Source organism: Lactuca virosa, chromosome 6 (assembly GCF_052849685.1).
Source record: "Lactuca virosa cultivar CGN04683 chromosome 6, Lactuca_virosa_CGN04683_v6, whole genome shotgun sequence".
NCBI lineage: Eukaryota > Viridiplantae > Streptophyta > Magnoliopsida > Asterales > Asteraceae > Lactuca > Lactuca virosa.
In genome coordinates, this window is record NC_136431.1 from 38,533,896 (window position 1) to 38,548,162 (window position 14,267).

Here is a 14,267-nt window from a genome sequence, read left to right on the forward strand (position 1 = left end):
TCCAAGGTAATTGCAGAAAAAAAGGTTGGAGGCCTCGGGGTTGGGTCGCTAAAAGCTCAGAATATATCTCTTCTCACAAAGTGGTGGTGGAGGCTACGAAACGATCAAGATCAACTCTGGAGAGAGGCGATAACAAGTATTCATAACCTAAAAAAGAAACCTGCAACGTATATTGCAAGGAAAACATCGACAGGGGCATGGTGCAACATATACAAGGCGATTCGTCACTTAGATGAGTTTAGCATTGACTGGAAATCATTATTCAAGCTAATTCCTAGATATGGTTCCAACACCCTCTTCTGGAAGGACACTTGGTGTGGTAATTCCCCTTTCAAGATCGGTTCCCGGGCCTATACAAGAGAGAAAAGGTAAAATCTTGCAGGTTAGAGGAGAGACTATCAGTCTCGGGATTCAACTGGAACTGGAACCAGGTCCCAAATGACGCTGCAACCTTAACTGAGCTTTGGCAGTTATACCTATGTATCGGCTCTATGGAAGTCCCACCTCAATCCCCCTTTGATTTCAGATTTATGCTAAATTCGGATGGATCTTATTCTGTCAACATCATGCGAAGATTCATAGATGCAAAGATCAACCCCCAACATGGTTCACCTATCTTTTGGGACAAGATGGTACCATTGAAAGTTCGATGCTTCATATGGAGAGCTTCATTATCTAGAATTCCTGTAGCAATGACACTAGCTGAAAGAGGCGTGTTAATCCCCAACCAATTGTGTCAGCTATGTTACAATGAGCCTAAATCTGTCGATCATCTCTTCGTTAAATGTGAGTTTGCAAAAGGGACTCGGGAGTGGATCTTCAAATGGTGTGGCATCAATACACAAGATTTCTCTCATATTAAGGAGGTCATTGACTTTGCAGCATCCTGGGGGAACTGTCCAAAGAAACGAATACTCTTCAACTCCATTGTGTACTGTCTACTTTGGAACATCTGGAAGGCAAGAAACGACAAAGTATTCAAGGAATTGAAATCATCTCACACAAAGGTGGCAGACAATGTTATTTCTATTTCCTACTTATGGTGCAAGCATAGAAGTAAGTTTGGATGTGGGAACTAGGTGGAATGGAGCATATCACCATTTCTCTCTGTAATTCTATTATGTAATTGTCATTTTGAATCGATGTGTACTCTGCATTTTGCTCCTTAGCATCTTGCTAAGTGTAGCCCCTTTTTATTTAATATATATTTCATTTGCTGCTTAAAAAAAAAGTTTGAAATGTATGCATCATTTAATAAACCGTAAACATATATATCGACATGAATATTATTATAAGTAGTGTGGTCCATGTGGTAGAAATCCAACACCTTAATTAAGTAGATAAATATACATTGCCATACAAGTAATTTATTTAGAGCATCGACAATAAAAGCCAAAAAAACACTTCAAAATGAAAAGGCTATCGGAGAAGCTTTTTCAAACTAGAGGCTTTTAAGAAGCTTGCTAATTAGCAAGCTCTTCTCTTGATTTTTTTCAATGATGCGGTGGGGCTTATATATTTTCAACAAATAATAAATATACAACTTTACATGATAAAACATAGATAATCAAATTAAACACCTTTCATAAGATCACAAAGAACTTTTTCATTTAAGTTTTTTTCATTAAAAAGATTTTGTTTATTATGGATGCTCTTAGTATCGTACCCTAAAACGGTTACATGTGGATGACCAATGATTCAATATGTAGTCCTAAGCAAATATTTGCATGTGGGTTCATTTTATGTCTAAAAAAATTAACTCGCGAATGCACCGATTCAACCTCGCATGTACGTTCAAAAAAAGTTAACTAGGACGTATGGTTCACGATTTTAATTTAATGGTCATTTGTTATATGCCAAATAAATGTCACACTCTCACCATTTATGATCATTTTAGACTTTAGATTTTAGTGAATAGCTCTATCTAAAATCTTGGATAATCTATTCGATTCATTCAAAGCTATATGATTTTCTATATAAACCTTGTATACAATATGACGAGTGGCCCAAGAAACAATAGCTTTACAAAGTCTTTACAAAGTCTCTTGTCCTCTCTCTCTCTCTCTCTCTCTCTCTGTCTCTCTCTCTCTCTTTGCCAACTTTTAGAGCATTAGATATTTAGATGATCATCAAGTTGCGAAACGATGAGCTCAGACCAAAGTTGTTTGCAGCTGAGATGGGTCTACTTATCGGCATATTTGGGTTGTGTGTGGTGATGATCATATTAATCAAAACGAGTTTATTCTCAGAAAAGATAGGATTCGCTGTGGGGAGCGTGTATGTAAATGGAACAACATCCGTTGCTTACATCGATGAAGACTTCGTCTGTGCAACTTTGGATTGGTGGCCACCTCAAAAATGCGATTATGGAACTTGTAGTTGGGGAGACTCTTCTCTTCTCAATTTGGTTAGTCATTTTTTGTTTCCTTTTTTTCACTTTTCATTGCTCTTTAGTTTATGGGTATTGTTTATATTATCAAATAAAATACTTTCATCATTGATTTTTTAAACATGTAAGCCATTTACATGATGAAAGAAGATTATATGACGTAAATTATTTGTCATCTTTCGTTAACTATTCATTGGATAGTACCAAGTGGGGAGATATTGAGATATTCCATTGAGTATTTATTGGGCAGTAATAAACAAAAAATTCGAACTCGGAATTTAAATAACATTTTGACTATGTTCTTACCAATTAAATAACTATATATAGCAAGTAGTAACAAGTTAATTGTAAGTATTAAATACAAATTTAGGAATGATTTTTTCCATCTTTTTCTTTTCTAGAAAAGTATCTATTGGAGTTATCAGGGACTATATTAACTAATAGACCAGTTATCAACAATTCTATGTCTGCCACCAAAAGGAAAAACTCAATGTAACCTTTTGTTTGACATTAGAGTTGACTTAGAAAATTCAAGTCGTTGTTTCTTTGATTTTTTCCTAGACACAGTGACCTTCAAAAACAAAATTCCAACATTCTAATTAATATCACATAGTGAGGGTAAATAATTTTTTTTTTATAATCATTATATTATATTAAAAATATTAATATCTGTTTGATACTGAGTCTAGTGAATTGAACCTTAACTCGATCAAATCTCAAATCTGATTTAATCAGTAACTATTAAACAATTTTTATTTATGTATATGATCTTCTAATTTGAACATTCATATTATATTGTTTGTTTAAATATGAACGAAAACAAATAATTTATATTAATATTAAATATAAATAATAAATATGTGATTGATGAATTAATTGTTTTCTTTTAGATATGTAAGAAGATGTTAAAAATATGATAATATTTTGGTTGCCATTAAAATGGCAGTATCTAACCGTCAAGGATGACAAATACCAAAAATCTAAAGGTGTTAACTAGTGGCGCACTTACATGGTCCACTCATTCCTAAAGGCGTCGACTGTTATTTAAGTATTTAAGTATTCCTTTTATTAAATAAAAGAAGAAAGAGAACAGAATTCAAATTCAGAAACATGAACATTGACTTTAACGTCTATTCTATTTTAATAATGCAAATGTCATTTAATTATTATTTGTTACAAATAAAATAATATACTAATCTAAGGTTACAATCCTTTAATTTAATAGAGGAATAAAATCTAAAGTAAGAAAATATTTATTTTAGCATATCACTTATAAACTTTTGTTAGGATAGTAATTTAAAATCTTGCATCCACCAACGGTTCAAAAACATGAGAACATAATCATCTATTTTAGTATTTTACTTTTTTTATTTGTGTTATTTGCAAAAGGCTTTAATATTTCGTTCATAATAATACAATCTTTAGTTACATTATTAGTATATTGATTACAATCTTATTTGGTTTTTAAATTTCTTGACAGGATCTTAACAACAAAATCCTGTTTAATGCAATCAAAGGTGCGTACGAGAAAATGAACAGATTGAAAATATTTATAATGCAAAATACATGTTCATGTACATGAAATGCTTTTTTAAGGCTAACCGAAAGGCCAAAGTTTACCAAACGCTTTAATTAAAATTTATGGATTTGTTTGTACATAAACTAACTTAAATTTTGAGCTTATTGCAATAAAGTTCTTCATTTGTTTTAATTTATAAGATAGTTTTTTAATAAACTATTTGAAATATCTTATTGATAAATTCATTGAAAAACTTATAGAAATTTTTTTTATGATCTTATCAATAACATATCTCAAATCGTTTTTTAGAAAACTACTCAATAAGATATTTCAAATAGTTTTTTAAAAAGTTGTTTGAGATATCTTATAGATAAGCTCATAAAGTTTTTTTCCACAAGTTTTTTCAAATATATCATTCCATAAGTTTTCTAAACATATTATTTTGTGTCAGTATATTTCTTATCTAGTTTATCAGCTAGTTTTTACTAAACGCTATTAATTTAATATTAGCTTATCAACTACTAATTAATTTTTCAGATAGTCTGTCGAACACAATTTATATCGGATAAATAACTTTCTCTCACAAGGGATAATTTGGTCTTTTGTAGCCTTTTCTCCTTTGAAACTTCGATTGGGAGGCACTCTTCAAAACAAGGTTATGTATCAAACTCAAGGCGACCAAGAACCATGTTCCCAATTCACCATAAGCACTAGCGAATTTCTTGGCTACACCCAAGGTTGCTTACCCATGTCAAGATGGGATGAACTTAACATTTTCTTTCGAAAATCAGGGTAACAACATTTTTTATTAAACCATCATAACTTCATCTTATTTTTGTATTTTCCATTACCATATTGACATTTTTTGTAACAGGGTTTTGATTTTTTGTTTCTCTTAATTTTCAAAGAGCAAAGGTTATATTCGGGCTGAATGCATTAAGTCATAGAAATACAAACATGGATGGTTCAGTCATAGGACCATGGAACTCGACAAATGCAGAAGCCCTCATGAAATACACCATCGAGAAAGGTTTCACCATTCATGGTTGGGAACTTGGTAAGAACAATCATATAGACAAAAGTTGTATCATTTATATATATTTCTTTTGTCCTCTAATGGAAACCTAGTGGTTGAGATGTTGTAAAATATATGAATCTTCAGGGTTCAAAACCTGACACGTTCAAAAAGTCAACGTGGACTATCCAAAGTGTATAATTTACTCTTACTTTTTAATAATTATGTACGAATAGGAAATGAATTAAGCGGGTTTAATGCAATTGGAGCAAGTATCAAAGCGGATCAATACGCATCGGATACGATATCTCTCCAAAATTTAGTGCAAAAAATGTACAAGAATTTTGTAGTTAAACCGATAGTTCTTGGACCAGGAGGATTCTTTGATGGAAACTGGTTCACCGAATATGTATCGAAATCAAACAATTCACTTCAAGTTCTCACTCAACACATCTATAATCTTGGACCAGGTATTATTATACATGATCATAAATTACAATATACTTTAAGTTATATATTGATGAATATAATTAATACAATTATGTCTATCAGGAGTTGATACTCACTTGGTTAAGAAAATACTAAACCCGTGGTATCTAGATGGAGGATCACAATCATTTAAAGATGTTCAAAATATTTTGAAGGAATCGGGAAGTCAAACGGTTGCTTGGGTAGGTGAAGCAGGAGGTGCTTATAATAGTGGTCGTAATCGAGTGTCAAATGCTTTCGTGTTTAGCTTTTGGTATTTGGATCAAATGGGAATGGCATCATTATATGATACAAAAACTTATTGTAGACAAACATTAATAGGAGGAAATTATGGACTTCTTAATACCGCTACTTTTATGCCAAATCCTGATTACTATAGTGCATTGCTTTGGCATCGACTTATGGGGAGACGTGTTCTTTCGGCAAGTTTTAATGGCATAAAGAAGATACGCTCTTATGCTCATTGCGCTAAACATTCGGTAAGCATGTACTTCCTTTTCGGATAAATCCATATAAAATAAGCTAAAACGTCTCTTTTGTAGTTTACCCTAAATTATGTTGATATTTAAAATTGGTCAAATTCTATAAAAACTACAATAGTTTGATTATTTTTTTTATTTAACCATCAGATTTTTTGCTAGTTTAACCATTTGAGAGTTTTTTTTTTTTTCAAAAAAACCAATCCACATTTTTTCCATTAGCGAGTTGCAAATAACAAACAAGAAAAATATTATTTTTGGTTAATGATTTTTTTCTAGTTTAACCATTGAGAGTTTTTTTTTTCAAAAAAAACAATCCACATTTTTTCCATTAGCGAGTTGCAAATAACAAACAGAAAATTATTATTTTTGGTTAATGATGCTTTTGTTAAAAAAAAAGTTCAAACTATCGTCGGAAGTAAAATTTTCTTCAAACGGTTAAATCAAATAATATTCAAACTCTCATGGTTTTTATAGAATTCAAAGTTTTAAGCAATATTATTTATTTTTTTTTTTGAAAATAAAAGAAAACTTTTAGTGGTTAACATAGAAAAAATTATTTCGGTGGTTAAACCCAAAAAATCAAACTACTGTGAAATTTTCCCTTTAAAGTAAATCAAAGCAACTAGGTAGTATAAGAGTAGTCTTTTACTGGATTCTTCTTTTTTACTTTACTATATTGTTACCTTTTTACTTTCACCTTGTATTACTAGTATCTGATTATTTATGATTATTTATGTATCTGTATAATATTTAGCGGGATGGGTTGACTTTGTTATTGATCAATCTTGACGGATCTATAAAAGCTGAAATTGGCGTTTTGATTGAAAATGTGACGATTATAATGGCGTCAACACCACATTTAAAACCAACACAAGAGACAAAATCCTCACGGAATCCCGAAGGAGAGTTGTTTAGAAGAGAGGAGTATCACCTAACTGCAAAAAATGGGAAATTAAACAGTAACACGGTACTTCTAAATGGGAAAGAATTATCTGTAAATTCAACAACTGGGGTTATTCCATCTCTCGATCCGATACAAGTAAAGCTTGGAAGTCCGATCATGGTTGCTCCTTTCTCCATTGTATTTGTACATATACCTAACATACACGTTCCAGCTTGCAGATAAGGTGGAACGTGTATGATTGATTATATATTCATCTAATCTAGTTTCATACATGTGTATTTATATATACATCAAAGCAAAGCTTGGTGTCTATTTCTTTTTTACTTAATGATCTTAATCGGTTAAGTACTTAATCTCAACAGTTATATATGATTGTTTCTTTTTTACTTAATCCGAACAAAATTACTTAATAGATTAAGCCAAAAAACCTAAATTAATGTATTAAGACACTAACCGTTTACCTATCTGTCATTGTTATTTCCTCCCAACTCCTCTAATACCAAACGTTTTATTCGGTCTACAAAAGATACAAACTTTATATATAACTTTATCTAGAGAGACATCATAATAAGAAAATGAATGACTTTTTAGAGAGATGATGAATAAGCTCATGAATCATGATTTCAATGCACTAAAACTATCAAGAAAGTTATAAAAGTTTTACCATATTAAAAAAGGAACAACTTTTTTTCTAAAAAGATGTAGTCAAAACCTACATCCAAAAATGATTTGCTAAACCTTTTCTCTACATCTAACTATGTGACAAAAATCCTAAAAACACATACCAATTTGAGCAATATTCTTCATAAGTCATAACCCTTCTCTTATCAAGCCAAAGAGCATACTTTATCTGGTTAAAAAACGAACCACCAAAATACATTACTATAACACTACGCAAAAAAATTATAAAAAATAATAAAAATTAAGCATGAGTATACCTTGTCGTGAAGTGCCACAACATACACGGGTGTCATCTATGTATGTTGCTTGTATCCCCATCATCCATGAACCAACTGATGTATCTTCATGAGCATATGTCTTCAAAGATGCACTAAAAGAATTTAAAAATATATATATATATATATTATTCTTTTATGAGTCGAATTAAAACATAAATGTAACTTTTTTAATCATACTACTAAGTAATAAATAATTAACCTGTTAATGTTAATATACTGAGCAAAATTTCTTGATAGAATATAAAGTGAGCCACCTGCATGCCTAAAGTACCTGCCCAATAAACATTTTTATAAAAATATTATGTATGTATGTATGTATGTATGTATGTATGTTGTTGATATGTTATTTTACATGATTTTAAAAAAAAAAAAAAAAAAAGAGGAAATTACTTACGATTTTGCATCACCAAACTTCCACCAATCAGGTTCATACCATTGCTTTCCTCTGAATTGAGAAAAAAGAAAAAGATTTTATTTTTTATTTTTTAAAATAGAAGTTATTTATATTAAAGTAAACAATAAAGGGTACTTACTCTTCAGAAACTACTTCACCGGATTTCATGCATCCAATGTAAAGACTATCTTGCCCCTGACGACTTTCTAGAAGCTCAATTAAACCCTCTGAAAACCAAAAAAAAAATGATTATATAAAATGTATATTTTAGAATGAAAATATTAAATATATATTGTATTTTTCTTACCAAGATCAAGGTTAATATTGTTATCAACTTTTACATAAAACTCAGCATCCCAATTTTGGACAGCTGTACTGAAGAACAATTTTGCTTTTTTAGGTGATTCTTCCTCAGCCTCCTCATGAGCATCCTGAAAATTATGTAATTAAATATTTTTCATGAAATACTTAATTAGAATTAAAATAAAAATTTTATAAACTTACAAGAATCAAGAAATCTTTTGTTGTGTGATTTTCTTCATCAATGTTGCGATCCAAGCTATCACCACGATTAGGACTGAAATTTTAAAAAGTTCCTTGTTAAGATATTAATTTTAATAATAAATATTAAATATTAAGTTTAACATTGTCAAAAAGTATAAAAAAAAAAGGATATAAAAGGAGAATGAATATAAGAACAGGAGTGAATTGGAAAACCTTCTGCCAATGATAAAACGTATGACTATTCCTCTTTCTTCAAGCTTCTTTAAAGAATCACCTGTTAAATTCAAGTGGCTTTGTAAGTTAATTTCTCATTATTATAATATAAAGATTGTATTTTTAGTATATATAAGTTAAACATAGAGTAACATTAGAAAGAAATTTAGAATATTATTTTGTCATGACACCTTCAGGCATCCATGATCCTCTGAAAGCATTTCTTCTTAATTTGTTACCAAATCCAGTGTAAATGCCAATCACAGCAAGAAACTTTTTGTTAGAAGATGACTTCAATTGGTTACTAAGAAAACCTTGACTTTTTGCTAGTGTTATTTCCATCTCAGTTTCCACAATTCTTCTCTCTAAATCCCTGAGAAAGACGATTGTGCCCACAAGATAGTTTAACTATAACTCATCAAATTAATTCTAGAACATAATGCAAAAGAGAAATAGGAAGACCAAAAATTTACTTGCATCCTAGGACCATTAGCTTGTCTTCAACAGTAAGAATCTTTGGTCTCTGCCATTATTGAAAAAACACATAAAGAAAGTAAAAGAAGGATAGAGGGTATTTTGTTAATAATTTTTGTGAGTTAATGATGAATTATCAAGAGTCATAAGTTATAAAAACAAACCTGGGAAGAATTCTTAATGAGCAGATTAGCCAATAATGTTCTGTTCTCAGCATCTTGCCACAACCTGGTAAGATCAATAATGAACATTTCTCAAATCCATTGTCAATTACTAATTATGATGTAATTAGTAATCTTTGATTTAAGAGATGGAAAATGAAAACACATCTACCACAACTATCCTGAGTAATTTATATAAGTTCATACCAATCATCAAAGCCCTAAATTATGATTTCAGCTGACAAAAGCAAAATTACATACACATAGGCAGAAAATAAGATGATCAGAGAAACTATCAGAAGTAAACAGAAGGAACTTGTCTACAAATCATAAAATTCTGTAGTTTCAGTTCATCTCAATCATCAAATCACAGATAGCATAAAAGTCCGTTTACGAAAGTAGAATCCAATCAGCAAGCCCTAAATTCAAATTTCAGTGGACGAAGGTAAAATTGCACTCACAGTTATTAGTTATAGCACACCTTCAGGAAAGAATACGATCATCATAAAATTCAGAAGCAAACAAAAGGAACATGTCAGAAAATCCTAGAGTTCTGTAGTTTCAGTTCATTACAAATCATCAAATCGCAGAAAACATGGAGGTCCAGTCATAAATGCACACACAGACACACTTGCACAAAACTCGTACTGATTTATCAAATCACAAAAACGTAAATTGATCAAACACATACAATACTAAACAGAGCGGATACCTTCCGGCGATGTAAAGCCAAGCGAGACAAGAGAAGAAAGCCAATAGAATTGAAGGTCTAGAAGAAGAACTTTTTGATGATGACGATGATGATCTCCAACGTTGCTTTTCAGCTTTAGATATTGTCGTTGGCAAGCCCTCCCTGTGGAACGGAGGGCCGCTATCCATAATTTCCTCCCAAATCCTTGGTTTATACGAACGAATTCAAAATTTTCAATTGAATTACGAAAGAACAATGAGAAAACTAGTGGTATCGATGATTAATTACGAATTCGTTTGTTTAATCGATCGAACTCGTGAAAGAAAACACACACACACACAATCAAGTCTCTGTAGAGAGAATCTAAAGCTTGCTTCTAAGGGAAGAGACTGCTTAACAACCTGATGGTGAACAACAATGGAGATCTGTTTGGGCTGAATTTGAAATTGCCCTTTTATATTTTCTTTTCGCTTACTTGTTATGAAAACGAAACTATTAAATCATTTAATTATTATAATTTCAAAATCGTAAAGCAAATCTAAAAATTAAATTAAATTCTATTTTAACATTTTCTGAACATTATGAAAAGAGTGTCCTCCATCCCCTATTTTAATAATTTTTTAATATAAATCCAACAATTCTTTTAAATGATTTTAAACTTTGGTACAACAACAATAACTAAACCATTTATTTTTTTATGATAAAATAAGGACTTTTCGAATTTATTCTATCCATAAAGTGTCTTTTTCAAGGATAAGAGGAAAATACGTATGAAAAATAAACATATCAATTGGTAGGTATGAAAATCTTATTGTGGGGTGCAATTTGTGAGATACTATTTAATTTTGTTATAAATCATGTTAATTTTTTTAATAAAATGCTTTTTATGGTTCTTGTAACGGAAATAAAATGGAACTACCATATTAAATGCTTGGCATTTTATTATTAAGCCATTCTTTAATTATTGTATTTTACTATATTTTAAAGTATGTGTAACATATTTTTCAATTAGCTTAGAATAAATGGAATACTTGTTTTTTAACAAGCTTTTAATTTAAATTTATTGATTGTCTATTATTAATCCTTACAAGTTACAACTTTCAAACTGTCCTCTATAATATTTGGTTAAGTGCCATTTGAACATCTCAATGAAACAAAGCAATAGTTTTTTTTCTTATTTTTTTATTTCCATATTTTACTTAGTTACATTTTATATATCTGAAGAATCATTTTTTTTATCTAAAATTCTGTTCTTTTGATTTTGTAAAAACACAAATAGATCTTTATGTGTTATAAATATTAACCCAAAATACAAATATGACCATAACAACTTCAAAATATAAATACTTTTGCATTGTTCCTTCTTCAAAATTGAAATTAGTTGTGAAACACAGATTTTCTAACAAAGAAAAATCAAGAATTATGACAAATTCTATACTCTTACTTAATTACATTTCAATTTTTAGACAGATTTGCAAAATCAAAATTTTAAACAAAAAAAATAATAATAAATCCATCTCATTATACATGTTGCTAAAAGTTGTGTCCTAGATTACAAAACACGATACTATAGCTTTCAACATGTAAGATGCATGTTGACATGATATCTATATGGAATCAAGAAAACAAACACAACACGTAAATAACATGTATCCTAACCAAACACTTTCTTTCTTTGGTAGATAACAATTTATAAAATCTTTTTTTAAAAAAAAAAAAAAACAAAACATGAAAATGACATAGTTCTTAAGATTAAACATATAAACAATCATCCAAGATTTATGATTAAACATACAAAAACCACCTTAGCCCTAATAAAACAATCCTACATAAAAGATAACAGTGTACTTCCGTATTGTTTTGTGGGTCCCACAAATAAAATATCTATTTGAATAAATGATCTAATTGCTCCTTCCACTTCCAGGCATCAAATTTGCAATAGAAGGAACTCCTTGGTTTCTCATCTCTTCTTGAGCTTTTCTAATTTCTTCCGGATCTGCCCCCCAATTAAATTAAAATATCAATATTAAATATAATATTCCAAGATAAGTAAAATGACAAAATTAGACATGGAATACTTACCCATGTTCTCAACTAATTTAGGCATCAAGAACACCACCACAACCATAAATCCAATCATCAAACCCATTGGACTTTTCACAATAGACATTACATTAAAAGGCTCCCTTACCTACATACAATACAACCATCATTTAAAAAAATAAATAAATAAATAAATAAAGCTGGTTGATATTTTTTTAGCAATTTACCAAACTGACCTCATAATAATGTTCCTCTCTCAGTGGCTCAAAAACCAGCTCATTCAGACCTCTTCTGGTCTCTGTGAGTGCTGCTTGAACCTTACCAGGGTTTCTAGCACTCACATCTACACGCACCTGAATTCAAATCAGTAAAAAACATTAAGCCACAAGGGTAAAATGGTAATTTAAATAAAAAACATAAGGGAAAGGAGAGAAGACTAACGGGTGAAAATAAATAACCGATGGCATCAACTTCAATGAGGTGGGTTCCAGCTGGCACGTTATGGCTTTTGAGTGTATTATTAAGGAATTTCAGTAGTGATAAATTAAAGATACATTTTAATTTTATTATAAATTTATAATAATTTTGTGGAATTAAATATTAAAGGATACAATGAGAAGTAACCATCAGGCTTTAGAAAGGTAACGTGTTGACCACCATTCAATATGACTTTAGCATTGTTAGCCTTTACTGGTAGACCAAAGCCTTTTGCCATGAGACCTGTGGAATTAAATTTGCCTAAAATTTGTAAATAAAAATTTATTTAATTGGAAACTGTATTTTATGTTCAATATAAATGAATCAAAAGGAGAAAAAGAAGAGTTTTTTGTGGAGATGAAGAGCTAATAACTTAAGATGAATGTGAGAAAATATTTGTGGAAATTTGCATACCAGGGATTTTCACTCTGCCATTAATGGTATAACCACCTCCATTCCTGTAAATCAACATAAGAAAATATAAATAAAGTTATGATCATGATACCTCCATTAATAAAGTTATACTTTAGAGCAGATATTATTTAAATGGGTTTTTCTAACAATATACACAGAGTACTAGACAATGAGCACCAAGAAGCTATGATCTTACAACCTGTTCACAAACAATATTTACAGAAAATAGATGGAGAGAAACATATCTTTATTTTAATAGATGTACAGAATTCATAGTATGTGTGTATTAAACTATGATTTATTACACTGAAAACTTATGGTATATAAAACCGTTGTCTGAATACATAACATGCTTCACCTTCGCTCTTTCTAAATTCTAATCCATATATAATTTCTACAATGCTGGTGTAGAAAAAAAAAATAATGTAACAATGAGCAAGGAGGTAGACAATTCATGGAGTACTAAAAACCTTGAAGAGCATGCAACTTTGGTTTAAAAGTATTAAGGGAGATAAATGCAGGTAAAAGCAACAAGATGACTGTGTGACAGGAAGTTTACCAATAAAATTGACAGGGGTTGAATAACTTAAAAGTTCCATTGTAATATATCTTAAATAGATCGTTAAGCATATCAGAAGGATATGAGAATGCAACCAGCTTCCCATTCAGATTAGTTTATCGTATAATTTTCTCCCGATTCAAGAGGATACAATATGGAAATTATACACAATCAGATCTTAAAATCAGATGAACATTAACAATATAATAATGGAACTGTCATCTAATCCGACGACCTAATTAGAGATGTATCGACACAGACGAATTCAATGATTTAATTGTTGCATAGAGAGTAACGATTAAAGCACTAGAGGTTATAGAGTGTCCTTAGATCATGTATATAACAACAAGAATAGTAATTAGAAGATTAGGGCTCGTACAGAAAAAGTGTAAGAAAAGGAAAATCAACGTACCCAGTTGCGATTGCTACTGAAGAAGAAGAACAGGAAAGACATAGAAAGCAGACTTGCACGAGAAGTAATAGCAGTGAGAATGAATTCAGTTCGGATCTCCGTGGAACAGCCATGACGAAGAGAGAGCGGAGATACCACGGTTTAGAAAGTGGAGTTTGGCTTTAGGCC

General features: G+C 30.6%; 4 protein-coding genes across 5 annotated transcripts; 2 read left to right on the top strand and 2 right to left on the bottom strand.

The window, feature by feature from the left end:
* Nucleotides 1-491: 491 nt before the first annotated feature.
* LOC145121457 (uncharacterized) lies at nt 492-1,079 on the top strand. Its single transcript, XM_079057201.1, has one exon. The coding sequence runs from the start codon at nt 492-494 to the stop codon at nt 1,077-1,079; it is 588 nt and encodes a 195-aa protein (XP_078913327.1).
* A 907-nt stretch (nt 1,080-1,986) lies between these two features.
* On the top strand, nt 1,987-7,184 carry LOC145119709 (heparanase-like protein 3). 2 transcript variants are annotated; one of them, XM_079055416.1, is made up of 7 exons: nt 1,987-2,407; nt 3,870-3,906; nt 4,517-4,700; nt 4,817-4,965; nt 5,160-5,393; nt 5,476-5,891; nt 6,649-7,184. In XM_079055416.1, the coding sequence occupies exons 1-7, from the start codon at nt 2,123-2,125 to the stop codon at nt 7,018-7,020; spliced, it is 1,677 nt and encodes a 558-aa protein (XP_078911542.1). In that variant the 5' UTR covers nt 1,987-2,122; the 3' UTR covers nt 7,021-7,184. The 2 variants fall into 2 exon arrangements, with proteins under 2 accessions (XP_078911542.1, XP_078911543.1); XM_079055417.1 differs by lacking the exons at nt 1,987-2,407; nt 3,870-3,906 and having other exon boundaries at nt 4,588-4,700; nt 4,783-4,965.
* Nucleotides 7,185-7,401: 217 nt separating this feature from the next.
* On the bottom strand, nt 7,402-10,645 carry LOC145119710 (hydroxyproline O-galactosyltransferase HPGT3-like). Its single transcript, XM_079055418.1, has 12 exons — nt 10,216-10,645; nt 9,507-9,570; nt 9,342-9,391; nt 9,060-9,241; nt 8,869-8,929; nt 8,656-8,728; nt 8,459-8,582; nt 8,291-8,378; nt 8,152-8,202; nt 7,957-8,028; nt 7,737-7,849; nt 7,402-7,648 (listed from the first exon to the last, which is right to left on the bottom strand). Exons 1-12 carry the CDS (start codon nt 10,380-10,382, stop codon nt 7,626-7,628), a joined length of 1,068 nt encoding a protein of 355 aa, XP_078911544.1. The 5' UTR covers nt 10,383-10,645; the 3' UTR covers nt 7,402-7,625.
* Nucleotides 10,646-11,923: 1,278 nt separating this feature from the next.
* On the bottom strand, nt 11,924-14,267 carry LOC145120884 (ER membrane protein complex subunit 7 homolog). The gene is made up of 7 exons (XM_079056674.1): nt 14,100-14,267; nt 13,129-13,172; nt 12,849-12,957; nt 12,679-12,742; nt 12,474-12,590; nt 12,277-12,385; nt 11,924-12,190 (listed from the first exon to the last, which is right to left on the bottom strand). The coding sequence occupies exons 1-7, from the start codon at nt 14,210-14,212 to the stop codon at nt 12,096-12,098; spliced, it is 651 nt and encodes a 216-aa protein (XP_078912800.1). The 5' UTR covers nt 14,213-14,267; the 3' UTR covers nt 11,924-12,095.

Excerpts from the sequence above, each read along its gene's own strand:
- LOC145121457 (XM_079057201.1), top strand. The coding sequence starts at position 492 with ATGGAAGTCCCACCTCAATCCCCCTTTGATTTCAGATTTATGCTAAAT.
- LOC145119709 (XM_079055416.1), top strand. The coding sequence starts at position 2,123 with ATGATCATCAAGTTGCGAAACGATGAGCTCAGACCAAAGTTGTTTGCA. Across the intron at positions 4,701-4,816 it reads ATTTTCTTTCGAAAATCAGG|AGCAAAGGTTATATTCGGGC; the intron begins GTAACAACATTT and ends TAATTTTCAAAG. Across the intron at positions 4,966-5,159 it reads CATTCATGGTTGGGAACTTG|GAAATGAATTAAGCGGGTTT; the intron begins GTAAGAACAATC and ends ATGTACGAATAG.
- LOC145119710 (XM_079055418.1), bottom strand. The coding sequence starts at position 10,382 with ATGGATAGCGGCCCTCCGTTCCACAGGGAGGGCTTGCCAACGACAATA. Across the intron at positions 9,392-9,506 it reads TCATTAAGAATTCTTCCCAG|AGACCAAAGATTCTTACTGT; the intron begins GTTTGTTTTTAT and ends CAATAATGGCAG. Across the intron at positions 8,029-8,151 it reads AAGTTTGGTGATGCAAAATC|GTACTTTAGGCATGCAGGTG; the intron begins GTAAGTAATTTC and ends TTTATTGGGCAG.
- LOC145120884 (XM_079056674.1), bottom strand. The coding sequence starts at position 14,212 with ATGGCTGTTCCACGGAGATCCGAACTGAATTCATTCTCACTGCTATTA. Across the intron at positions 13,173-14,099 it reads TCAGTAGCAATCGCAACTGG|GAATGGAGGTGGTTATACCA; the intron begins GTACGTTGATTT and ends GTTGATTTACAG. Across the intron at positions 12,743-12,848 it reads CCTGATGGTTACTTCTCATT|CCATAACGTGCCAGCTGGAA; the intron begins GTATCCTTTAAT and ends TACACTCAAAAG.